General features: G+C 44.8%; 2 protein-coding genes across 20 annotated transcripts in view; one reads left to right on the top strand and one right to left on the bottom strand.

The window, feature by feature from the left end:
* The window catches only part of SP140 (SP140 nuclear body protein), a 66,925-nt gene extending 56,277 nt beyond the window's left edge, over window positions 1-10,648 (bottom strand). For 10 of the 14 annotated variants that reach the window (XM_029933626.1, XM_029933630.1, XM_029933625.1 and 7 more), the window contains exons 1-2: window positions 10,551-10,647; window positions 8,807-8,940 (exon numbers count right to left, since the gene is read on the bottom strand). The gene's annotated coding sequence lies outside the window, so the exon portion shown is untranslated. Of the gene's footprint in view, window positions 1-3,492; window positions 3,759-8,806; window positions 8,944-10,550 lie in introns of those variants that run through there. The other 4 variants (XM_029933619.1, XM_029933631.1, XM_029933620.1 and 1 more) reach the window with 4 other exon arrangements.
* An 8-nt stretch (window positions 10,649-10,656) lies between these two features.
* The window catches only part of SP110 (SP110 nuclear body protein), a 37,459-nt gene continuing 22,024 nt past the window's right edge, over window positions 10,657-26,091 (top strand). For 3 of the 6 annotated variants that reach the window (XM_029933612.1, XM_029933616.1, XM_029933613.1), the window contains exons 1-8: window positions 10,657-10,796; window positions 13,355-13,502; window positions 15,107-15,275; window positions 18,118-18,384; window positions 18,741-18,785; window positions 21,045-21,122; window positions 23,019-23,087; window positions 25,090-25,239. In XM_029933612.1, the coding sequence (XP_029789472.1) occupies window positions 13,356-13,502; window positions 15,107-15,275; window positions 18,118-18,384; window positions 18,741-18,785; window positions 21,045-21,122; window positions 23,019-23,087; window positions 25,090-25,239 (925 nt within the window). In that variant the 5' untranslated portion in view covers window positions 10,657-10,796; window position 13,355. The remainder of the gene's footprint in view (window positions 10,797-13,354; window positions 13,503-15,106; window positions 15,276-18,117; window positions 18,385-18,740; window positions 18,786-21,044; window positions 21,123-23,018; window positions 23,088-25,089; window positions 25,240-26,091) is intronic. The other 3 variants (XM_029933614.1, XM_029933615.1, XM_029933617.1) reach the window with 3 other exon arrangements.

Here is a 26,091-nt window from a genome sequence, read left to right on the forward strand (position 1 = left end):
GGGTGGAGGGCACTTAAGGGGAAGAGCACTGGGTGTTGTATGGAAACCAATTTGATAATAAAATATTATGGAGAAAAAAAATAAAAAATAAAAAAAATAAAAACCTCAAGTTTTATTTGAGAACAAAAGCACATCTTAAAAATTACCTTAAGTTTATTTACTTATTTTGAAAGAGAGAGAGAGCATGGGAGCACGCACAGGGGAGGGGCTGAGAGTGAGGGAGAGAAAGAGAATGCCAAGCGGGCTGTATGGTCTGCAAAGAGCCCAACATGGGGCTCAATCTCATGAACTGGGAGATCATGATCTGAGTCAAAATCAAGAGTCAGATGCTTAACCAACTGAGCCACCCAGGTGCCCCTCAAAAATTATCTTAAGATAATGATTCTTAGGGGAGCCTGGGTGGCTCAGTCAGTTGAGTGTCTGACTTTGGCTCAAGTCATAATTTCAAGGTATGGGAGTTCAAGCCCCACGTCAGGCTCTGTGCTGACATCTCAGAGCCTGGAGCTGCTTTGGATTCTGTGTCTCCCACTCTCTCTCTCTCTCTCTCTGCCCCACACCCCCTCTCAAAAATAAATAAACATTTAAAAAATTTTAAATAGTGATTCTTAAAGTATGGCCCAGGGACCCCTGGGATCGTGTAAGCCCCTTTCAGGTATGACTAAGATAAAAACTATCTTCATAATAGGACTAAAATATAATTTACCCTTTTCCTGTCTCATTCTGTCACACATGTATCGTAGAATTTCCCAGAGGATACATGTTCTGTGGGATCACAAAGGCTGAATGCAAAAGCAGATAGAATCCTGCAGTCTTCTACTGAGCCAGTTATTAAGGGGATTTGCAAAAATATAAAGCATTGCTGCTCTTCTCATTAATTTACTTTATTTTAGAAAACAGTTATTTTCATAAAATATGTCTTTTATGTTAGCAGGTAATGGGTTCATTATTATCTTTTTAATGAATGAATATATATTTAAGTGCTCAAAGTTTTAATTCCTAATACAGTAAATATTGATCGATATAATTTACATGAACAAAAATTAGCCTTTTGGGGTTCTCAATAATTTCCTATTCTAAATTGATCTAAGGGGCACCTGGGTGGCTCAGTCAGTTAAGTGGCCAACTTTAGCTCAGGTCATGATCTCACAGTTCTTGAGTTCGAAGCCCACTTCGGGCTCTGTGCTGACAGCTCGGAGCATGGAGCCTGCTTCAGTGTCTGTCTCCTTCTCTCTCTGCCCTTCCCCTGCTCACACTCTGTCTCTCAAAAATAAATAAACATTAAATTAATTAATTAATTAATTAATTTTTAAAAATTGATCTAAGAGGTAGCTGTTTGTTCAAAGTAACAATAGCAACTATGTGATTAGAACATATGGAAAAGTGAAATGACTGACACCAATGTTAATAAGGACAGGAGGGTAGAGTGAGTGGCATTCTGTCATAGGATGCATGCATCGCCCAGGAAGCAGTAGAGTGAAATTTGAAGAAATGGATATGAAACAAATAAATGGTTTTAAGCAAAGTATAAATAAGTAAATAAATAAATAACGGACATGAAAAGCTGCAAATATATATTACAACCTCTAGGGAAAACACTACAAATGTTTTAAAAGAAGCATGATTCATATGCTTGGCAAGAAGAGAAAATGGGGAAATAACATGTTCAGTTGAAACCATAAAAGGAAGGAAAAACAGGGAAGAAATAGTAAAACCAAAGACAAGTACAATGAGTAGAAAACAGTTGCAAATATGGCAGATATTAATCTAACTACATGAATACTCTAACTGTAAATGACCTCAAAGCAAGAATTAAAAGACAGAAATCAGTGGCACCTGGGTGGCTCAGTAGGTTAGACGGCTGACTTTGTTTCAGGTCATGATCTCATTGTTCATGGGTTCGAGCCCCATGTCAGGTTCTGTGCTGACAGCTCAGTCTCGAGCCTATTTTGGATTCTGTGTCTTCCTCTCTCTCTGCCCCTCCCCGACTCATGCTCTGTCTCTCTCTGTCTCAAAAATAAACTATAAAAAACTAAATAAAAGACAGAAATCAATAGAATGATAAAAACTATAAAGAAAAAGACACTAATTGTATGCGATCTATAAGAAAACACGCAGATTCGAAGTGTAGGGACAGAGAAAGATACACCGTCATTATCAGAGGAAAGCTATATGGGCTATATTAATTTCAGACAAAGCAGACTTTAGGACAAAGAAAATTGTCAGGGATAAAGAGGAGCATTATATAGTGACGAAGGGGGCAATTTCTCTAGGAAGACACAGCAATTCTTAATGTGCAAGTAACAAAATAGCATCAAAGTATGGGATACAAAAACTGATAGACCTACAAGGAAAAATGGACAAATCTACTACTATTGTTGGAGTCATCAATACTCTTATTTTACTAATTGACAGATCAAGGAGGCAGAAACTCAGTAAGAATATAGTTGACCTGAATAGCATCATGAATCAACCAGATCTAATAGACATTTATGGAATATTCCATTCAACAACAACAAAATTTACATACCCCTCAAGTTCACATGGAATATTTACCAAGATGTGCTATCTTCTGGGCTGTAAAAAACACCCTGACAAACTTAAAAGGATAAAAATAATTTAAAAATATGTTCTCAGATCACAATGAAATAAAAGTAGAAATAACAGATAGCTGGAAAATCCTCCAAAATACTTGGAATTAAAGAACACAATTCTAGGGTTAAAGAAGAAATCTCAAGAGAAGTTGTAAAATATTTTGATCTAGATGGAAATGAAAACACAGCTTATTAAAATTTGTGGGAGTGCTTTGAGGGAAATGTACACCACTCAATGTACACATGAAACAAGAAAGATCTAAATGAATAATCTAAGCTTCCACCTGTGGAAACTACAGAAAAATAGAGAAATTAAAACCTAATGCAAGCAAAAAATAAATAAACAAATCATAAACATTAAAGTGGAAATCAGTGAAACTGAAAACAGGAAAACCTCTAGGAAAATCAATGAAGTCAAAAGCTGCCATTCTAGAAAAACCAACAAAATCGACAAACTTCTAACGAGACTAGCAAAGGAAAGAGAGAGAAGACAGAAATCAGTAGTCTCAGAAATGAAAGAAGGGTTCATCACCATTAATCCCACAGACATGAAAAAGATATCAGAGAAACAATACTAGGGAAAACTCTAGAACGAAGAGATAGGAGGTGAAACAGACAAATTTCTTATGAGACACAAACCACCAAAGTTCACACGAGGCGGGACAATCATCTGAATAGGCCTATGTCTATTAAAAGAATTGAATCAATTGAAAAAAACCTCCAAAGAAAAAAGTAGCAGACCCAGGGGGTACACTAATGAATCCTACAAAACATTTAAAGAAAAAAATGACACTCATTCCTTACAATACCTTCGAGGAAATAGTAAAAGAGGCAGCGCCTCCCAACTCATTCTCTGAGGTCAGATTACCCCACCCTTGCTTCTCGGTCTTCCTTTTCCTACCTGGAGGTCAAGGCTGGCTGGATTCAAGCTTGCTCATTTCCCAGCTCTTGGAAACAGGTGGAGGAGCGGCTGTGGTCTGGGGGCCGGTGCTGGGTGCTGAGGACCTGCCTAGCTATTCTGCAGCTGCTGGTAGCAATGCTGAGGTCTTCTTGGGGCCCTGGCCAGCTCCAGAATCTGGAGTGAAGGGTTTCCATACGCTCTTACGTTGCTTTAAGAATGTATTGATGTATTTGCCTTTTACTTTAAAAAGACAGATTCCCTCCTTCCCTAGTCAAATGCATGACATCCCAGCACAGACAGAGCAAAGCCTCACTGCTCACTTGGTTGCATTTGTCAGTGTTGGGTCTGCTTTCACTTCCCCTAACTCATCCGTGTTCAGAGGCCCCACACATATGCACTCTGGGCAGAACTGGCCCCCAGCTACCCAGAAATCAGGTGTTGAACGCATTCAATTTCAATGTTAATTTTTCTAAAAGGAACTGTTCTGGGCAGAGCTGTCTTTTGGGGTTTGGGGTTGGGATAGAGGAGGCATGGGGGAAATGAGAGAGAGGGTTTGTAGAAGATACTATGAGTCAGCCTCCAGTTTCCCCAGGAGGCCAACCCGATGTGAGTTAAGAAATCTGATTTCCTCATTATTTCTTTATGAGCAATCTCATTCTGTCATATACCTGTGGAATGAGGCTGGAAAGACAGAAATAACATGTAGATACTGACCTTCCTGGAGATGGAGAAGCAGGACAGGACGTGAGGACTAACTTGCAATTGAGCTGGCTGCCTCCACCTGCCACCTACCACCAACCCCCTGGGCCGTGGCACTGGCCTGGGATCAACCCTGAGCAGACGTTTACTGCCCTTGCGACTTCCCAAAGCTCTGAGGAGCTCCAATCATTCCAATTGATTGATCTCTCCTGTGTGGCACCCAAAGGCTGCTGGGAGCCATCTCTGAAGTAAGGCAGGTTTGCAAGGCCTCCCACCATCAGGTGGCGACCTGCGTCTACACCCACTCAACCCCCACTCAGTTTCTGCTTGAGCACCGACCCCCAAGGCGCCTGACTGACTGATATCAGGAGTGACTTGCCTTCTTATGCTAAAAATAGGTGAATTGGACCTTGTGAAAAAAACATGTTATAGGAGTTTCGTCTTTTGTGATTATAGAAGCAAATTTACATTTCCTAAGAAAACCTGTTTTCTTCCCCTCAGAAACAAGCTAATTGACCCCTGCTCACAAAAGAACTAACTTTTACCTTTGCTATGCTAAAAGCTTTGCCTTGTATTTGAATGCTAAAGATCCCTTCCTTCCCCACGTGATAAACATCTATCACCTACTTCAATCTCTATTGGTAGAGATTATGCAGGAGTCTTCCACCAATCTATGTTCTGGGAAATTTTTACATACCAAAGAATTTGTTATCAGAAATTATTGTCTAAGGCAATTGCCACTTCTGTTTTGTACCCCATACATTTAATAAAGCTGACTCTTGGGTCAGAGCAGAGACGCCTGCCTGGTGAGCAGAAAGAAGCCGAGGTTCTCTCACTCTCTTTCCCCAGCACCGTCCATCCTTCAGGGAGCCCTGGACCTGCTGGAGCTGAACTCAGGCAAAAGGTGAAATTGCTGAATAATGTGACACGGCTGCACCAACACTAGGTCCTCCTCCGCCCAGTCCCTGAGGCAGCTCTGAGCCCCACGGAGGAGGAACCGGACCAGCTGGGTGTCTATGGCAGACGGGCCACTGTTCATCCAAAGGAAAGAGAGCAGAATGGTCTATTTCACTCAAATGGATCCAGGTTGTTTGGGAGTAAGGGAGCACAGTGTAAGAGTCACCTTAAGGTGGCGACTGAGCGGCCATTTCTCTGGGGGCTGGAGGAGAACACGTGCACAGACGACCCCCGCCCCTCCCCTGCAGACCTGGGATGTCCTGCCCCATTTGGAAACAGTCAATCATGAAGCTCCAGCTTCCCATCACCCTGACAGACGAGGCAACCTATTCCATCCCGCCACGCCCCTGAAAGGCCCTTATTTGATAATCTGCCCTCCCAAGATCAAACCCAGAACCCCCTCACCCATAAAACCCCCTGCCCATCGCCTACCACGTGCGACTTCCCTGACTCCCCACTCCCGGGGTCATGGGACCTCGCCCGGGGAATCGCAGATTCCAATAAAGGCTTTCTTGGCTCCGTAACCTGGTCTCTTTCTTTCCTCCCATCTCTGCCTCCATCTATTAAATCTTACACATAGCATATGTAGGCAGGAAGTGAACACCATGTTTGTCTCTGCCTCTCTGCTAAGGTGGTCATGAAAAGGAAGGAAAGCCAGACATTCCAAATCATCTCGCAAGCTGGTGGCCTGGCCAGGCACAGTACTTAGCCTGGACTGGACATGGGGGTAGAAAGAGGCAAAATGCTCGGCAAAATAAGGCATTGAAGAAGACGTTCCTCAAATTTCTGGAAAGCAGTCAGAAGCCATAGAAAACTCCATACTCCTGCAACCAGAGGGAAGTGTCAAGTTTGGGCAGAGATGCCTGGTGTGTGACTGTAAGTTTCTTGAATAAATGGGCACTTTACAAATGCAGTCACAGGGATTAGAAAAAAACTGAGCTTCAACTAGTCACTGAAATCTCAAGGAGAGAGACAGGCTTCCTGTGGGATGGGGAAAAGGTTTGGAACTGACATTACTGAGACCCTGAAAGGACACAGGTCTGAACCAAGCTGACTCCATGACAGGCTTTAACTTTCCCCTCTGAGCTTAAAGGCCTAAGTTTCAGTTTTCCAGAATCATTAGACAATAGCAGGAAAAGGGCACCTACTGCTCAGCAAGCGACCACCTTTACAGCAGCCAATCAGACGCGGCCGCCAACACACTGAACGTTCCTAAGGACAGCCCTGGAGGTGGAAACCATAGATAGTTACCTGTTGTTTAATGCTAGATTAACCAGTTACTCACCCCACATGGGGGTCCTTGGCCCACCCTGTAATTGGTTATTTTCAAAGAAACACTAAATGTCGTGATTGGGTCCCGCCAAAGTAACGGACACTCTGGACAATGTGTATGGTTAGAACCGTGCTAAAGCTGTTATACAATGATGATTGGATCACTGTACCTCTGTCATAATTTTCTGTGACCCCCTTTTCCCAACCCCATTAAAACCCTGCCCAGCCTTTGTTCGGGGCTCTCAGCACGGATCCACTGCGTTGGTGAGGTCTGGGAGCCCGAGCGTAAGCCCGAATAAATGCCCTTTGCTTTTGCATACGTGACTCAGTCTCCCCGGTGGTCTCTGGTTTGGGGGGGTATTGCAATCTGGGCATAACAACCCTAAAGGACAATGTGATGCTAGCTATTAAATACATTTGTCTGGGGGGGGTTGGTTTTTTTGTTTGTTGCTTTTTTTTTCACAATTATTTATTTGAGAGAGAGAGAGAGAGAGAGAGAGAGAGAGAGAGAGTGTGTGTGTGTGTGTGTGTGTGTGTCTGTGAGCAGGGGAGGAACAGAGAGAGAGGGAGACAGAGAATCCGAAGCAGGCTCCAGACTCCAAGCTATCAGCACAGAACCCAACATGGGGCTCAAACCCACAAACTGCAAGATCATGACCTGAGCCAAAGTCAGACGTTTAACCAACTGCGCCACCCAGCCACCCCGCTACCAAGCGCATTTGCACATTTATATCCGTACATAATTTTTTCATCAATAGGCGGCCTTCATTCTGTAAAGGATCTGAAACAACTTACAAAAACATACTATATCAGCATAAAGTTGGAAGAAAAAGAAATGGGAGCAAAATTCAAATAAATCCAGGTAGGACAGATAAATGGGAGCCAAGGCATCTGCAGATTCGAGACCTTGGTCAGAGCAGTGTGGCCAAAGAGAGGCCTGGAGAAGCAGAGGCAAAGCAGGATGTTTCCAAAGTATGTTCCCCTGAATCCTACTTCTGGCTCATTCTAGATGTGCTAGAAATTTGCATAGACATGTTTGCAAAGTACAGTGGGCCAGAGATTTCTACCTTTATGCCCCTTTCTGTTCTTTCTTTCCTTCAAAGAAGTGAACATCCATCTGGCTGGGATAGATTACAGCTTCCAGTGTACCGATGAGGACATCTTTACCAGTGGGTGGGGTCTGTGTGCCTGCCAGGCGCTGTACACACGTGGAACTGCCTGCCACCACTCCCTGCCTGTCCCCTGTCTCTCCCTCTCTCACGTTGTGGGGCAAAAGGGCTGTTAAGCTGAGCCTCTGTTGGGCATGGCTGTTCTCTGCTCTCGGCCCCCCATGGGGCACAGTGGCCCATACAAGGCCGGACGCAGACTATAAGAGCCGGCTCTGGTGTCTCCTCCCTCTCCTCTCCCTGCCCTTACGCAGAAGGCAGACCCGGGCCACCACTCAGCTGGGCAATGATATATATGTGCCAGCTTCCTTTACTTCTGAGCACAAGGTCTTTGGCATTCCTCATGGGTGCCTCTGTCAAGTTCACAAGAAAGCCCTAGTTTGCAATATCATGCATCAGCCCAGATAACAACAGGCTGGAATTTTAGCTTGTATTTCCCACTGTCTTCTTTTTTTCTCTATACTTACTAGAGAATCAATCTCTCTGGGTTAATATATCCTGGACCAAGACCATCTAGGCTGATCAGACAATCCCTGGTTCTTAACACAGGGATCGAGTTGTTTTCTTTTTCTTCCATATGACCCATGGGATTAGGAGATTCTGGCCTCCCTTTTTTCTCTGTTTTCCCACCCAGATTTAGGCCAAGTAGGTGATAATCTCTGAAGCGAAGTCAATGCTTTCTTTTTACCAGGAAAACTCTCCATTTTGCTAAGTGTGCCAGGATCTCACACTTGGAATCGGGGAGTCACTTGTAGAGTCCTGATCACAATCCAGTGCTAGAAGTTAATCTGCTACCATGTCCCTGCTTGCCAAAATCTACCAAACCCCCACCTTTGAACGCAAATGGGATGCCCACTACTTTTATGTCCAGGTAGGTCAGATAACCAATCTCAGATTGATCATATTTCTGTGAAGATTCATTGTTCACGATTCATTTTTGATACCAACTTATATGCAGCTGGAGTTTTGGGGTATGAATAATGACAACTAACACTGGCTAACTTGGGCAGAAAATCAATCTCTTGGAAGTATACCAGGTAATTTACAATGACCAGTCCAGGTCATTCCATATACCTCAAGTACATGGTGTGTGGGCATTGATCTGGCAAATATGTCCTTTCCATTCTGCTTAGAAAAGGAGGATCAGAAAGAGTTTTAGTTCCTACATGACAGATAAGGACACTCACTCACAGTTTTGTCTTGGGGTTATATTAACTCACCTGCTCTGTGTCATAATATAATCCGAAGAGCTCTGGATCACGGGGACATCCCATAGAACATCATGCTGATCAGTAACAGATGATTGGTAACATCATGGTGATCGGACTCGATGAACAAGAGTTGGCCAGCACACCTGCTAAAGAGGAATAAATTACTGACCCTCATCAAAACGCACATACTGCATGTTTTCATTTGTGTAAGACTTTGATACAGGCAAAAAGAATGTGTAGGAGAGCAAGCGCATCAGTGGTTGCCAGATGCTGGGGCTGGGGAGGAGGCTCCCTATCTGCAAAGGGCACGAGGGAACTTTCTGGAATGATGGAAATGATCTACATCTTAATTGTGATTATGATCCCGTTTGTTAAAACTCATTAACTTAAATGTACCCTTAAGCTGAATGCATTTTATACCCCAATAAAATTGAGCTAAAAAAGAATTATACGTGATTTTAGCAAATTCTCAGAACATACATCACTGAATATAGTAGCTGAAGTTTTCCCATTATTACCATTTTCTCAAGCATGTGTTGCTTAGATAGAAACATCTTTTATCTTATTTACATCTTCTTCTAGTCTAATCATCTGACGTTATGTTTCCACTCCTTTGCCTCTGCCTAATCGAGCTCTGGGCAGGCTAAAGGGGGAGATCCTTGCTTCCAGGCCCGGATGTCCATGAAGGGGTTTTGCAGGGCAAGTGGAGAGCTTTGGGTAAATGAAGTGTGACAGGTGCACACAGTGGAGTGGCCCCCTCTCACTGCTCCTGTCTCTGCATTTCACAGCGATGCTTGCTTCCAAGGGCTGAGCATCACAGCACCCTCTCCTCAGCTGTCTGCATCACATTGTTTTCCTGTGTCTCCCCTGACTGCCATTGGCTTCCTATGGCTCCCAAGCCTCTGTCATCCTTCCAGTAGCAACCTGCCAGCACCAGGGCTGGGCCTGCTGATCTAGAACGTGCTCGCATAGGACATGCCCTGCTGGTGCCTCCATACCAAGTAGAGGAGCCCTGGTTTCAAGGCCTCTTAGACCCCAGAACAGTTCTTCCCATCTTTTTTTCTGAAGAGATTCTGGGTGTCCTGGTAAGGGGAGCCCATGCATTGAATACATTTGAGAACTATTGATTCAAATAAAGTTAAACAGACTTCTATGTTATAGGGTCTCTAACAGACCTTCCGTGCCAAAGTACATAAGGCATCTTTAAAGGGGTGTGTGGAGGTGGTATCCCCCCTTCCCTGAAGGGGCTGTTCTACAGTCTTCTCCTGGCCCCGGCTCTGCCTTAGAGCGGACTTCCTCACACTCTGGGCTCCCAAATGCCTGCCTGTGCCCTGGCCACGTTCCTGCCCAAAGGTCCCCCTACCTCTACATGGTTTCAGTTTATATTCAGGTTCCTTTTTATCTCAACTTTCTTAGGCAATCATTTTATCCCGAGAAATTATAGATATTTCTGAGTTGCCCCCCCCCCTCTGGGTTTTGTTTGTTTTTTAAAGTTTGAGGACTTCTAGTAAATTCATTCAGTTGTGTTACTAGCACCATGATTCAGTGCGGGAACATTTCCATCACCGATAAGTACAGGAGGGGGACAAATCCTGAGGAAACAGAAGTGGTGAGGAAGCACACAGATGCTGGACTCCCGGCTCCTGCCCGGGGATCCTGGGGCGGGGCCCCGATGCCTCCTCCCCTCCGGACACCCCTTGCCAAGCTGCACCCCCCACCCCACCGCCTCCCCTAAATGCCCCGGGAGCCTCACAAGTGTCCGGACGGTGATGGAGGGAGGCGGCAGGCACGGCCTCCAGCTTCCTGCGCGATCGGGCTCCGAATACTTTCACTTTTCTTTCCTCCGGAAGCCTGGCCCCCTCTGCTTGTGGCAACGCACAGACTTCCTGCTTCACTCCCTGGTTTCTCCCTGCCGTTCTCTCCGCCTTCCAAGAGCCATCCCTGCCCCAGCCCCTGGACCTGGAACGGGGCAGGAGCAGGTGGCAAGCCCAGCATCCAGGTAGGTGGATTTTTTTGTCTCGGCTGCTTTATTCATTTGTGGTGACTGGGCTCTGATCGCTAATTTCCTGACAGCGCAGCTGCGGGGTGGAACTCAACTCCTTTACACTGTGAGGCTCTCTCCTTGTAAAATACCATCTTCCAAGACAGAGAGCTATGTGTGATTTAACCAGAGACCATGAAAAAGGGGGGCTCAGACACGGGAACGGGGGGGGGGGCGCGGAGCAGAAACACAGCTCAACTTTTTCCCCCCTAAATTCTAGCCCATTGTTGTGGACGAAACTTAGATTTGCTCTCTTCTCTGTGTTCTGTTGGTTCTGCACTCAGCCCCAAATGGGCAGCTCATTTATTACCCACGGTGCCAATAACTAGACGTAGTTGGTGGAAAAAAGAAAATAAGGAGGGAACACTTAACTTTCTCTCTAGTGTTTCATGAACATTTTATATATTTTTCTTAAGCACATTTATGATTGTTTCCTTGAAATACATTCCTAGAGGGGGAACTGGGGACTCAAGGGAATCCATACTTTAGAGTGTTGGGCGCTGATTGCTAACTTAGCCTCCAGAACATTTGGACCTGTTTACATTTGCACCAGGAGCCTCTGTGGTTATTGCTTTTAGTCCTAATGTTGGGCAATCTGATAGGCAAACATTACTAAATCATCTTGTACCATTCCAACTACTAGAGAATTGCCATGCTTTTCATATATTTATTGCACATTTGACTTAATTGCCTAGTTATGCCTTTTGCTTTTTTTCCCACATGGATGTCTATCTTTTGCTTATTCATTTTAAGACTCCTTTACATAATACAAATCTAAACACTCCCAAATGAGGCCCAATATCATGCGCTAGCATTAGTGGGGCTTTAGTTAGATAAGCTTTGCTTTGCCACTTTGAGCTGTTTACTTAACCTCTCTGTGCCTTGCTCTCAGTCTTGAGAACCATAACAGATGAAGAATAAGAACCTGGTGGATATTATGTTCTGAATGCTCTTGTATAATTAATCACCCTAAATGTAACCTCAGGGTTACTTCCTCTTCTTACACTGTGTCCATTCTGGATTTCTCTGACTCCGTGTTTATCTGCAATATTCTTCCCCATGTCATGGATTCTATCCATGTCACTGATGATAGATTTCTCTTCCACCTATTCTCAATCTTCCAGGATTTCTTCACTATTTTAGACCCCCTGTGGCATCTTTTCTTTTCCAGCACTATTGTGGATTACTCTACTCTTACAATATAGTTTTTTTTTCTGTCAAATTTAAATAATGTGGGAATGAGGAGAGAGATCAGGGCTGCTCAGTCTGCTACTGGCATTAATCCTGGAAGCAGTCACTAGCTACAGCTCAGTTTTCTATTATACACAAAATGAAGTAGGAAAAAGAAGATCTCTATTTTGTTTTGTTTTGTTTTGTTTTGTTTTTAATGTCTGGGTGATTGAATTTGTTGTTAGAACTTTTCTTGACAATTTGTCAGGAATGCCATCTGTAAGTTTTCTGCCTCTAATACTTACTGATATTTTCTCACGGCCTATCAATGGCTAATTTTTATCAATGTCACATGGGCATGGGAATGGCAATACCCATTGATACTCACTGAGTGTGAAATCGATGCCCATAATAAATCAGTTAAGTCACCTTTACTAATCATATCTTATACCTCCTTCAGTCTGTTTGTTTATGTTTGGCCTATTTGTCTGTTGAAGGTTGTAGGTAGTTTACTAAAGTTTCTAAATATTATCAGGTTTCCATTTTTCTACTCACTCTTGGGTGGTCCCTCTTATGTGAGCTTTGCTAGTGTCTGCCGTAAGCTGTAGTCAGGCGACCTTCACTCCGTTCTACGTAGCCACAGACTATAGTACTTACGGCCATAAACCTAGAAGCAGAATGTCGGAATTTGTTGTTGCGCGATTTAGGGCAAGTTCGTAAAATATCTCTATGTCTCAGTGTCTTTCACAATATAATGTGTACAATCATAGGAATCATTTGTGAAGATCAAGTAAGTTACTGCATATGAAACCTTTATAACAAAGTTCAACACATAAGTACTCAATAAATATTAGCTATTTATATTGTTTTTATTTTTTTAGTTTTTTGAGAGACACAGAGAGAGAGCAGGAGTGGGGGAGAGAGAGAGAGAGAGAGAGAGAGAGAGAGAGAGAGAGAGAGAGAGAGAGAGAATCCCAAGCAGGCTCCATGCAGTCAGCACAGAGCCCAGTGTGGAGCTCGAACTCACAAACTGTGAGATCATGACCTGAGGTGAAATCAAGAGTTGGATGCTTAACTGACTGAGCCACCCAGGTGCCTATAAGCTATTTTTAATATCTGTCTTATATTTACCAACGCCCCTTTGAGATTTTGGCAACCTATTGTTGGCCGATTTCAGCCTCCATTGTCACTCGACACTGTCATTCATTGCCTCTTACACCCATGAGCCTTTGAGGCAGACTGCTACGGGATAACTTTGAGACCAGGATAGCAGATGCCCACTGAGCACAAAAAGCAGCTCCCCAAGTTCCCCAAGTCTTTCCTCTCTTCTCGTGCCTCTTCCTTAGGATGTTCACCATGACCAGGGCCTTACAAGAGACTCTACTCCAGCACTTCATATACCAGAAGCTGGAGATTGCCTATGCCATACACAAGCCATTTCCCTTCCTCGAAGGCCTCCGAGACAACTCCTTCATCACTGAGACAATGTACAGGGTGAGTCGTGCTGACTGCTTTTCTATGGCAGCCCAGCCCCCACCAAGAATTCCCAATTACTGAAGTTTCAAACTACAAATCCTTAGAGCTTAGATGATCTAGTCCAAAATGTTTATTATCAGGGAAAAACGGGGTCACAGGGGCTGCCATGCAAATGACATCACCCCAGGTGTCTTAAAGCAAGAGAAATCTATGCCCTCACAGCTTTGGAAGCCATAAGTACAAAATCAAGGTGTTGGCTGTGTTGTTTCCTTCTGGAAGCTCTGAGGGAGAGTCCGTTCCCTGACTTTCCTGCCTTCTGGTGGTACCAGAAACCCTTATAGGAACCTCACTTTCAATCTCTGTTTCTATCTCTACATCAATTTCTCCATCAGCTTTTCCTTCCCTTGTCTTTTCTTCTTCTCTTCTTATAAGGACACTTGTTATTATGAGTTAGAGCCCACTCTAATCCAGGATGATCTCATCTCAAATCCCAAATTAATTACATCTGCAAAGACCCTTTTTCCAAATACGGTCACATTCACAGGTTTTGAGTGGACTCATCTTTTTGGAGGGGTGGCACCATTCAGCCCACCAAGGGTACCCTTCCAATTCTTAAGAGCTGTTGCACACAGTCCATTCAGACGTGAAGCAAAGCAAGAATTGGAAGATAGGGCTATAAGGACACAAATGGCATTCTTTTCATGATTTTTGTTATTTTAATGCCTTTCCTGAGCCCTAGGTCCAGGGAAGGGTAGCAGTAGTTGAACAGTCTTCTCCCAGGCTTGGCCTGGTTGGCACCAACCCCTCCTCAGGTCATAGCCTGGATGTCACCCCGAGAGGATTTCCTAACCCACTCATCTAACTGATTTCTCATAGAAATCTAAGCTTTCCCTTCATAACACTTCTCTCAATAGCAACTGGGCATTTCTTTAATTTGTGTTTATTATTTAATGCCCATCTTCCCATCTGACAGTGTCCCTCCCCCAGTATGGGTAGCACCATGCTGACCTTATCCACTGGGATGTGCCCAAGGACAAGCCTAGTAGGTGGTCAGTAAGTGTTGTGCAATCAATTCTCTCCTGCCATGTTTCTCCTTTTGGCCAACCTCTCAGGAAAAAGAGTTCTCTGGGTGATTTTCCTGTGGCTAGAACCCATTTAGGCCATCACAAGTCTGAGAGAGAGAGAGAGAGAGAGAGAGAGAGAGAGAACCTAACAAGCAATCAAAAGAATTGCCACTTTTGACCAACTAATTGGTCAAAACTACAGAGTTCTGCCCAGAGCCTGAGAGACGTAGTTACACAGTAGCAGCCTTTAACTACCTTCCCTTCCCTAAGATTTCTCTCTTCCCTCAAATGTACCTAAAATAAAGTTCACAAAGCAGATTTACTTTAAAGATGACTAAGTTATTTATTCCTATGACCAACCATCCAAATATAGGTGAAGTTCTGAAAATAAATATGTGGAACTGTGATTTCTCTGCCTTTGAGTGTGACTATACATTTGTGATAAATTCCTTAAAAGAACGAAATACTACTCTCACACCTTAGAAAACCACAAATGTAAAATAAACTTCCATTCCATTTTATGATCATTTATCATAATCCTTGATTCCATTTTTTAAGGAATCCGTGGAAGCCTACAGAAACCAGGTCCCTGTATCCAGAGTGGTGTACAACATCCTCACCCACCTGGAGAAGATGTTCAGTCTGTCGTGTCTGCAGATGTTGTTCAGCCAAATCAACCTGCGCGAATACCCCAACCTGATGACGATCCTCAAGAGCTTCAGAAGTGGTACGAGTCTTCTTGAATATCTTCTGGGCTGTGGGAGCAGAGAGACCAGAAGTTTCTTTGCTCAAACAGTGAATTGGCTTTCAGCCTCGTGGAATGTGCACCTCAGCTGCCCAGCCCTTGGGGGAGACAGGCAGCCTCCTCTCTCATGGGGTGCCAGGAAGGGCAGTCTCTGGCCCTAGTCCTCTAAGATGAATTTCTAAAAGACGCAAACGTTTCTGTCTTACCTGTTCTATGAAGCGGGGCAAAGCTGTACAGGTCAGCACCCTGGACAGTCTCTAAGGAATGCGTGATGTGGTGGAAACGCAGTTACAGAGACTCAGGCTGGTGGAAGGATAGGAGGGCCATAGGGGAAGAGAAATGAATGGGGATGGATAATAAGTCTCTCTCTCTCTCTCTCCTTCTCTCTCTCTCTCTCTCTCTCTCTCTCTCTCTCTCTCTGAGTACTTACTATGTCCCAGGCATCATCCCAAGCATTGTATAGGGTCATCTCATATCATCTTTAAAACAACCCTGTGACATCCTTATCATCCCCATCTGACATATGGAGAAAGTAAAGCTCAGAATAACTTTCCCCAGGTTACTTGTCTGTGATGAGCTGAGCCAGCCTTCCTATTGGGTCTCCTAACTCCAAGGCTTAAGCTCTCAATCCCTCTTCTAAACAAGTGGAAGATACAGGGGAAAGCTGGAGGAGAAGGGAGAGGGAGCTGGAGACAGACAGAGGGTATAAGAAGGAAGGGGAAAGTTGAAGCATGCTGGGAGCAAGAAAGAGCCGAACAAATAAAGAGCAGGAGAAAGAGCGAGGACAGAGCTGGGACGAAAAAAGCCAGGGCAGGAGAAACAGGTAGCTACATCATTTTAGACTTGAGGGTAACACTTTGGCCAAAGCACATGGTTCACTTCCCCAAGAACAACAGGAAGAGGACCAGCAGCTCACACTGCACGTTGACTCTATTGTGAGTGCGCTCACTGCTGTTGACAGCAAGAAGTTCCTTCCCAAAAGGAAAAAGGACTCCTTGAGGTAAAAGGGCAGCAGGGCACAGGTGAATGTGGGCCCATGTTCCTGGCAGCAGCCAGGCAATGCGGAGAGGCCTGGGTTCTCAGAGGCCACGCTAAGTCAGTCTGAGAGCCAGAGACACCACACACCACTATGCTCCCTGACCCGACTGAGCTTGAGTGTCTTTCTGGATCTGTAACCCTATGCTCATGTTGTGAGCCCCTCTCCAAAATCCCAGCTTAATTTCCTTTTTCTGTTCACCAGTCAAGACAACTTAACTTCTGAAATAAATGATGGAGTAGAATCATAAAAGAAACTTGGCTACGCAAGGAATAGCATGCAGAAAGCCAAGGGCCTGGAGTGCCGGAGTCTAGCTCCTGCAGGTCCAGGGTTCCCCCAAAGGATGACGGTGTAGGCCAAAGAGAGAGTAGGAGAGCCTTGTGTTTTGTTCTGATCACCAGATAGGCACCCCTGCCCATCTGGCAGGTGTCTCCATCTTGTCTGTTTCTCAAGGTTTTTTTATGGCAAAAGGTACAAGGACAAGAAAGGGCAGTAAATGATTTCTCATAGACAAGTTTTACAATTTTAGCCACAGTCACTCATGGTGTCATAAGTATTTTTACAAACCTCAGGTCTAGCCTCAAGGAAGCGACCTTTAACCAAGAGGCAAACAGCATTGTTTAGTAAAGGTCAGTTTTTTATGAGTAAGGGTCATTAGGCTATTAGTCTAAGAGAAAGTTCCCAGAAAAACAGGTTCTCAGGAGATATGCTTGCTCTCATAGTCCCAAAGATGATTGATACATTTTATCGCAGTAGTGACTGTCACAAAGACATTCAGTCCCAGAAGGTATTCAGTTGTCCGTATTGCTTAGGGGAAAATTTTGTGTTGCATTAGGGTGTATCTAATTTACTTATCTTTTCCCTGACCAGGTGAGGTCACGTCTCAGGGACAGGGTGGGGGGACAGGCTGCTCCTGACTCTAATTAGCAAAGCACTCTGAGGTTTGGTGCTCAAGCAGAAATGAAAGTTTCAAGAGGGTAGATTTTGGGAGCTATCTGGGGGCAAGAGACCGTGCAAACTTGCCGTACCCTCGCCAGGAATTTTCACTCTACTAGTGAGTTAAAATAGCTCCCAACACTGGAGCATTGAGAATGGCAAGGAAGTTTGGTGTGGCCCACTCCAGGGTGCAAGGCAGGGAGGCACAGAAACTCAATCTGCAGAAATGAGCAGAAACCAGAGTAGACAGAATGCACCATGCGAAGGAGTTTCTATTTCAGCCTATTTGCTCCAGGGAGATGTGATGTGTTAACTTATTAAAACAGGGACATGTATCCAATTATACCATTGTACAAGATGGTCTAAATTCTGAAACCAAAATTAAGCAAAAACTAAAGAATATCAAAGCCCTGAGGACTAAGTCAAACTCAGCTTTATGTGTGAAATGATTGGTCTTGGTCTGGAGGTTGGATGCAGTTATATTCATACTGAATGCCCCAAATCAATCACACAGAACAGAAACGGGCCACAAGTGGATGATGCTAGTGATGAGTCAGTTCTCCACACCTCAGGGAGAATGAACCACTCCATGTTCCCGACCTTTTGGACAGAGAGAGAGAGAGAGAGGGCATGAGTGGGGAAGGGACAGAGAGAGAGGGGAACAGAGGATCCAAAGCAGGCTCCGTGCTGACGGCAGAAAGCCTGATGAAGGGCTCAAACTCACAAACCACAAGATCATGACCTGAGCCAAAGTCAGAAGCTCAACCTCCTGACCCACCCAGGCGCCCTTCCCTTCCCCCAAATGATTTGGAGTCCCCAGGGTGTTGATGTGTGCTCCTTCACCAATCCCAGTTGTCATTTCCTACGGAGGATGGAACAGAGCTGAGCCTATCTTCCTTGAAGCCCCAGCCAACTCAGCTGAAGGGAGCTCCCTCCAGACCCTGCTGTCGCTGCCCCCACCTCAACACCAACCGCAGAGCTTGTCACCCTGTGCGCCCAGTGTCAATGAGCCCAGCGCATCCACCCAGCACAGCACTGAGATCTTGGGTGAACCATCCAGCCCTGCTGGCCCTGCTGTGGCCCTCTCCAGAGCCACCCAGAAAGGAAGGATCACTCCAGGTAAGAAACAGACTTTGTCCAACACCTGTGTATCCCTGGCCTAGGGTACCTGCGTCAGGTCTAGGACTCCAGGGTCCCACCCTTTCGCTAACCAGGTCCATCTCATGTGTGCATCTACTATACACAACCCTTTGCCAGAAGGACAGTGGGCACTCCAGGGGCCTGGGTAAAGTCAGGAGCCCGAACACCTGCTTCCCACCCTTGGAACAGCCCAACCCTCTGCCATTGGGCCCTGATGCTTCTGACTTGGGTGTTTTTAAACACCTCCCTGATTCTTTGTCCCCATACCCTGCAATGATTTTTCTTCCTCTCTACAATGACCAATGACAACTGAACATCCCACATAAATGATGAAGAAGACTCACAGGAGATGCCTGGCACTCCGCCTGCCTCTGTGCAAGGTAATGTTGCTTGGGGCTGACTTAGTTTAGTTCAAGGTGGGTATGAGAGGCAAACATGCACCTGCCAACCCAGGGGCTTGTGGCAGCAGCCCAGGGAAAAAGAACTTAGAGTGACGAAAGAAGAAAACAGGGGGACCAATGCCCCAACTCAGTACTGGACTCCTTCTCAGGGAGGCCTCCACAGTGAGTTTGATGCTGTGATGTCCAACCAATAACAGGGTTCTTAAATGACATGTAACTTGTGCAGTACATCCCTCTGTGACCCTTACTCAATTCCTCAGCCTCTGATTACAGGGGCCTTTCAGTTTAAACCATATTCATTTTATACAGCTTGGATTCTAAGAGTAATGTTACTGAAATCTATTAGAAAAGTTGACAAAATATTTAAAGATCTGCTGGACCTGATTTAGCTTCCAAAATTGTTTCTAATCCCTACCAGACACCACTATGAAGGACTTTGATTACATTAAATATAACCATGGAGTACTATCAGGTGCTGTCAAAAATGGGATCATGGATTCTGAGCTCTCCAACACTGAGAATAAAGGGCTCTATTTGGTTCAAATGTTTTCTTCACTCCTCTAATACATACCATCCAAATAAGATCAACATAATCATGAAGTCAATAACAATGAAAGATTCCATCTGCTAGATTAGCAAAAGAAAGAAATAATTAAATTATTCAATTAGTAAGTAATGAATCACTCTATTGTACACCTGAAACTGATATAACACTGTCTGCAAACTACACTAGAATTAAAAATTTTAAATAATAAAATAGAAAAAAAAGTAGTAAGTAGCTAGTTGATTGTTGACTCCCCCCTCTTTGCCACCCTTACTGGGCCTTGGTGTTCCATTGGCTCCACCATGTTTACTGGCTGGAAGAGATTGTTTTTGTTCCTCCTTCCTCTGGTCCCTGGTCACTGGTCCTGGGATCTGAAATTCATCTTCTTCCTCTGCTCAGTGTGTGGTAACAATCTGAGCCCCCAAATAAAAGACAAGGAAATGCTCAAGAGATGCCCCCACCCTCCCTCAGGCCAGGTAATGTTGATGCAGGCCACTTTACTTTTCATGTCTACCAAGAGGAGAGGCCATTTGGATCTCCTTGGGACAGGGCTCTCCTTGCCACTCTCAACCACCATCCTGGCCCAGCTTCCAGATGCACGCTTAACTCTCAGGAGCTTAGACAGGCAGAAGATCCTGGGGAAGACAAGGGAGATGAGTCTGGGGAAGGTAGACTTGGTGCAGGGGCACTGAAGATGAAAGAGCCCCACCAGCACCCACAGGACCTAAACTACAAACATCACTAGAAGGTCTACTAAGGGAGAAAATTCATCTGCCGTGAGGGCTGTGGCAGGAACTGTGGGGACAGGACAGGGGACTGAGTCAGAACAGGACTGTAAGTCAGCCACGCTCTGAGGTCACTGCAATAAGACAAAGCTCAAAACTGCTCCTTCCAAATGCAAAGCAAGCAAAAACCCTAGGTGGCCCTGCACTAAACTGGTGCCCCAGATGTGGATGGTTCTTTTTCTGAGCCCCCATCTTGACTCTGGAGAACTTTCACCTTCAAACCTCATCATTTCTATATTATTTAGATTTTTAAGAGTTGATTAAAATAATTTGAAATGCAACAGATTATTTAAAATGTCTAATGACCGCTTGCCTTCTGCCTCAGATACCTATTCCTAAGGAGGTCAAAATTTGAGACAGATCTCATTGCACCATGTCAACAAGAAGGTGGCAGTCTTACTTGAGATTTGTGATGGCTTCAAACCCTTCCGTCTTAGTGCAGCAAAAACAAGAACTTTGCATTTATTTACTATCACCAGGTACTGGCAAATAGAAGCTAGCTCCTGCTTTCTTGTACACAGAAGTATGTAAGGCACTTAGCCTCCTTCACTATTTTTCAAAATGAAGTAATGACAAAGAGAGAGGTTCAAAAATATCCATTCACAAATCTTTAAGGACTAACATGTATTTTTTATATGGCAAAGACATTCCCCTTCACTGAAGCCAGGGACCTTGACCGGAATCAAGATCAGCACTCCCAATGCTGGCAGCCTTATTCCCTTCATGAGGGATGCTGAGAGCCCCTTATTCTTCTCCTCCACTGAGTAAGGGGAGTCCCTCAAAATGGGTCAAACTGAGCCCTCTTCTGAACCCTAGGTGACCGGGATAGCCACACTGGTAACTCTAACCGCAAACTGATCAAATCGAGGTAGAGGAGACTTTTCCTTCTGAATTGAATATTTTTTATAGAGATAAGAGATGACTCTCCTGAACTCAATGACCCCAAAGAGCTCCAGGAGGCATCCAGCACACTTCCCAACAAGAAAGGTAAGGAAGGGTTGCCTTTCTCCTGTGGACCTCAGGAGCATGAATGTGGGGTGGCTTTCCATTTTTCTGATCGTATTTTGTCAGAAGCACCCACCATGTGATTGGAGTCACAAGGCTCATTACAGTTTGTTTCTGTAGCTCCCATTCACTGCATCTTCCTTGAAGGGCTTCATGAAATTGTAGGTAAATCAGACAGCACTGGGGCCACTGAAATCTGTATCATTGCAATTGCCTGCTCTGAAACCATCAGGGTTTCCTTACCCACAACTTCTTGGAGGGCTAATCACACCTCCCTCATTAACTGGAAGTTGGTTCCCTGAGAGGACACTGACTTCTTGTAAGCAAGGCTGCATATCCCCTGCTATCGCTCACCTCATGGTAGGAGATGGGTGGGTGTCCACAGCTTGTGACATACCATCCCTGCTAGCCCTTTATGCCTCCGTCCTCCATTTGAACAAAATACTCCCTCTGTCTCAGTCACTGTCATCCTTGACTTGTCCCCATTTCCCCAGCAGACCTCAAAGCCTATAGAATTTTTCTGTCAAGTTCAAGTCTTGCCACCATCCTGGACATCTTCAAGGTACACGGGGACAGCAGACTCATCCAATACTCTGGCCCCTCCGAACCTTCCTCTGCTGTTTTCCAGTGACTTTTTCTGCACCGCTTCTTGGCTCCTGCACCCAAAGACAACCCATGTGTCCTCTCATCATTGAAGCCTGGCTCAACCTCCCAATTAATTTCAGACTCCTCCTCTTCCTCCTCCTCCTCTTCCTTCTTCTCCTTCTCTTTCTTCTCCTTCTTTTTTTTGACATCCAATCCTTCAAGTCTGCTCCTTCTACAGCTGTTGTTCAACCTCCGAACTCTTCTCCCCAGCCCAATATTAAACAACTAATTCAAAGGTATCTTTGCCTGAGTTCTCCCTTACAATTTGTTCCCTTTGAAGCTATCTTTCAACCTCACTTGAATGACCAATCCACTGGCCTTTCCCTTTTCTGATTCATCATAAGCCTTTCTTCACACCCTTCATACCAAGTTAGAGTCCATAATCCATTGCTTCAATAACCTATTGCTGATATCTTAATCAGCCTTGACACTCTGTCTTTTCCTAGAACCCTCTGGCAGGTATTGGAGGGACCCCTTATCTGCTTCTATACACTGGGTATGAATCAGGCAGGCACTGCTGGGGAGAGTCGCAGAGCAGGGCAGAGCGCGTGGGCTGTCTTCACAAGCCCAGAGTAGTGTCTTCAGGAGCCCAGAGTCAATGGTCCTTCCACACGCATGACAATCTCACCTCCTGCAATGATCCTTCCCAACCCTGAGCTATTTTTGTTCAATCTGCGGACCACCCTCACCACCTCTTTTTCTTTACAGACTACTTCCCCTCTCACTTCACAGAAAGCTATCGGGTGAGAATACCCTCACTTCCTGCTACCAACCTGCATTAGCCCTCTCCTCTCCACTTCCTTCTCTCTAAGGCAAGCCTTCCCCTGACCATGTCCATGACCCCTTCTCTCTCCTGGCACTTCAGCATCTCCCTGTCATGGGATCTGCAGTCAGCCACTGCCCACGCCTGTCACAGCTCATCAAAGAAGCTTCCTCTTCATCCTCAGCTCACTTCACCTGCTTCCATTGCTCTCTCTTCCATTTCACAATCAAACTGCAAGAAATAAGCTACCTAAACTCATGGTTCCCATCTCTTCATGTCTCTCTCTCATATGCCACTTTATAATATCATTTCTGTCTTTATTCCATGAAGCAGCATCATACAAGGCCACCAATGACCTCTTCACCACTATGGTTTGAAGACCAAAAGTGAAGTTGAAAATTGTTGACATATAAGGTTGGCAGATCTATGTTTGTGGCCTTGAAAAGATGATCTGTACATTTTCTTTTTAGGAAAGAAAAGAAAAAGAAGTATCTGGTCAACTCCAAAAAAGAGACAGCAGAAAAAACGCCTCTCAAAAGGTAAGAGGAGAGAACAAGAGGAGGTGGGCAGCTGGAGACAGCTCATGCTTGTAGGTCAAAGTGTGGGAAGTTGAATTCAATTCTAAATGAAATGAAGAGCCATTGAAGAGATCCAATCAGTGGAGTGACATGATTCCATTTTACATTTGACAAGACCCATTTTGGTTCAGTGTAAAGGATTCATTGGAAACAGAAAGAATGGAAGCAGGACAGCCCTTTGTGGGGGAAGGATACCATGCAAGTTGATAGAACTCTGCATTCAGATCTGGCCATGGAGATAGGGCCAGTTCAAGAGCAGCTTGGAGGGAGTTGATAGGACTTGATAAACTGGGAGGTGGGAAGGAGAGAGAAAGCAAGGCTTGCTCTTCAGTTTCTGGTTTGAATGGCTGGGTGACTGGTGGTGTACATTGCTAAGGGAAGATGCAAATAATTTGGAAAGAAATTTTAGAATTTCCCATTTTTTACCTGTTTGCTTTAAGATTTGTGCTGTCTATACCCTTAGTGTCACGTTTTGTCCAAAAACCTGTGCAGGGTCTGAGATGGTACCCCACTTTCATAGGGCCATTCGTTGTGTATATGACCACGCAGGAACCCCAGGCACCTGCATCGGGGGGGGGGGGGGGGGGGGGGGGGGGGGGGGGGGGGGGGGGGGGGGGGGGGGGGGGGGGGGGGGGGGGGGGGAAGAATTCCTCATTGACATTCATAACCAGCTCAACATCAGAGTCACATTGCATTACCTACCCCCAAGTGCAGACCTACAAGCAATGAGAAGAGAACTCATGGAATCCTTCTGAGAGGCAGATGATATCTAATAGACAAGGGACAGAGAATGATGGATATTCCATTTGTAGACAGGACAAGGAAGCCATCTTCCTCTTCTCCTGAAAGGAGGGGGGAAAAAACAAAAACAAAAAACAAAAAAAGTAACTTTGCTGCTTTGAGATAAGATTGAACTGATCCTCAGTCCTCACCCTAATCTTTTGGAATTTAAATGCCTCTTTCTAAGAGGCAGAGAAACCCCAGGTGTTTTCAGCTTTTACTAAAGATGGCTTCCCATTCTGGGCTTCATCCTTTTGACATGTAAATACCTATGGAGAGAGGGCCCCAGTAATCCTGGTACTTTGGGACTCAGCCTAGGAAGCTGGCCCTGCTGTAGGCATTTGGCAACCTCAGGAGAGAAGTTTTATTATCCTTTTGGATCAGACAGCAATTTACCAGCTACAGATCTCATTCTCATGGTGTGTGAAAAGCGAAATGTTTCTAGGGATGTGAAAGCAAGCATTCCCTGTCTTTAGTCTGTGTACATTTTCATGCCTCAGGAGGCTAGAGCTTTTCACAGAAGTACTGAGAAATCAAGGGAGCTTAATTTCCCCCACAATATGCCAATCTGGCACTCAATAAAAAAATCAGATTCAAAGATATAAATAGGAGTCCTTGGAAAAATGAGGGTGTCCAGATCCATGGGTAAGAGAACCCTAACTCTTACACCTCCCCTCTGCTATCATCATCATGAATCCTTGCTTTCCTAGCCTGACACTCTACCACACGGCCCCTCAATTCTTTGATACCTTGCACTTTCCCCACTAGAGGTACGTGAGGACTCTTGGATCCCTCTTGATGTTCCTGTGTTCCTTGGGAACCTGGAGACGTACTTTATAACACTCCTCCTGTGCCACAAGAGGTCACTTGGCCATTTTTACTCCTATGTGAGCACCTCCATGAAGAAGGTATCAAACAGGCAGGGCCCAGGAAAGAAATCCCATTGCTTTGGGAGTCTGGTTAATTTCAACAGGTTGCACAGAGCTGAGAGCAGATGGTGAGTCTAAGGGAGAAAGAAAGGTGCACACAAGAGAAAAGATATAACTGCAGAGAAAGAGCAGGAGAAAAATGAGGCACAGGGGAACAGAGATCTCAAAGTGTGGGGGCCTGGGAGCATGGGAGAGAGGGAGAGGGAGCTTCACTGGGCACCCCGTGAAAACTATTCACAAACTATTTGGCTCAGGGAGAGCCTCCCCTGAACACAGAATCCAAGAGAAGCTCGGAGTGATGGATCAGACAACTGAAAAGAAGGATGATTCAACCAGGAACTCAGAGGTCATGACGAGGGTCCAAAAGGCAAGGACTGGATGTACCCAAACCATTGGACCAGAGGGTAAGGCTGGTGACTGAATTTGCCATTAATGCTCCATGTGGAAGGGTCTTTCACAGAGGAGGCACAGCATTGGATGGACGTGTGAAGGAAGGAGAAGCACAAAGAAAGATGGTGAGTTCTGGCAAGAGGGAATATTTGAGGAGATTTTGTGCAGAAATAGCCATGACCACTGGGCACAGCTGACCTCAGCTGTGGCCTCAAGCAGTCTTTTTAGTTACAAGACTTCTTCACACTCTTAAAAATTATGAAGGACCCCAATGAGCTTTTGTTTAGGTTGTTTAAATTTATCTATAGATGCTTCATCAGAAATTAAAAACCAATCATTTAAAAATATTTATGGGGGCAGCTCGGTGGCTCAGTTAGTTAAGCATCCGACTTCGGCTCAGGTCATGATCTCGGGGTTCATAAGTTCAAAACCCCTGTTGGGCTCTGTGCTGACAGCTCAGAGCCTAGAGCCTGCTTCGGATTCTGTGTCTCCTCTGTCTGCCCCTTTCCCATTTGTGCTCTATTTCTCTCTCTCTCTCAAAAATAAATAATATTTTTAAAAATTAAAAATATTTATGTTAATGCATTTCAAGGTAACAATAACATGCCAATTACCTGTTAACATAAATAATGTACTTTATGAAAGATAAATATGTTTCCCAAATAAAGAAATTCGTGAGAAGACTGTCAGTCTTTTACATGTTTTGCAAACCTTGCTAATGTCTAGTTTAATCAAAGACCGCTCGATTCGTATAGCTGCCTCTCTGCTCAATGGTTGTGGTGTTTTGCTTTGTGCAAGGACAGGAAGATAATCAAACTTTACAAGGATCTGTAATTTAAAAGGATTGAGTATCTGAACAGCTTTTT

The sequence above is a fragment of the Suricata suricatta genome, chromosome 3 (assembly GCF_006229205.1).
Source record: "Suricata suricatta isolate VVHF042 chromosome 3, meerkat_22Aug2017_6uvM2_HiC, whole genome shotgun sequence".
Taxonomy (NCBI): Eukaryota; Metazoa; Chordata; class Mammalia; order Carnivora; family Herpestidae; genus Suricata; species Suricata suricatta.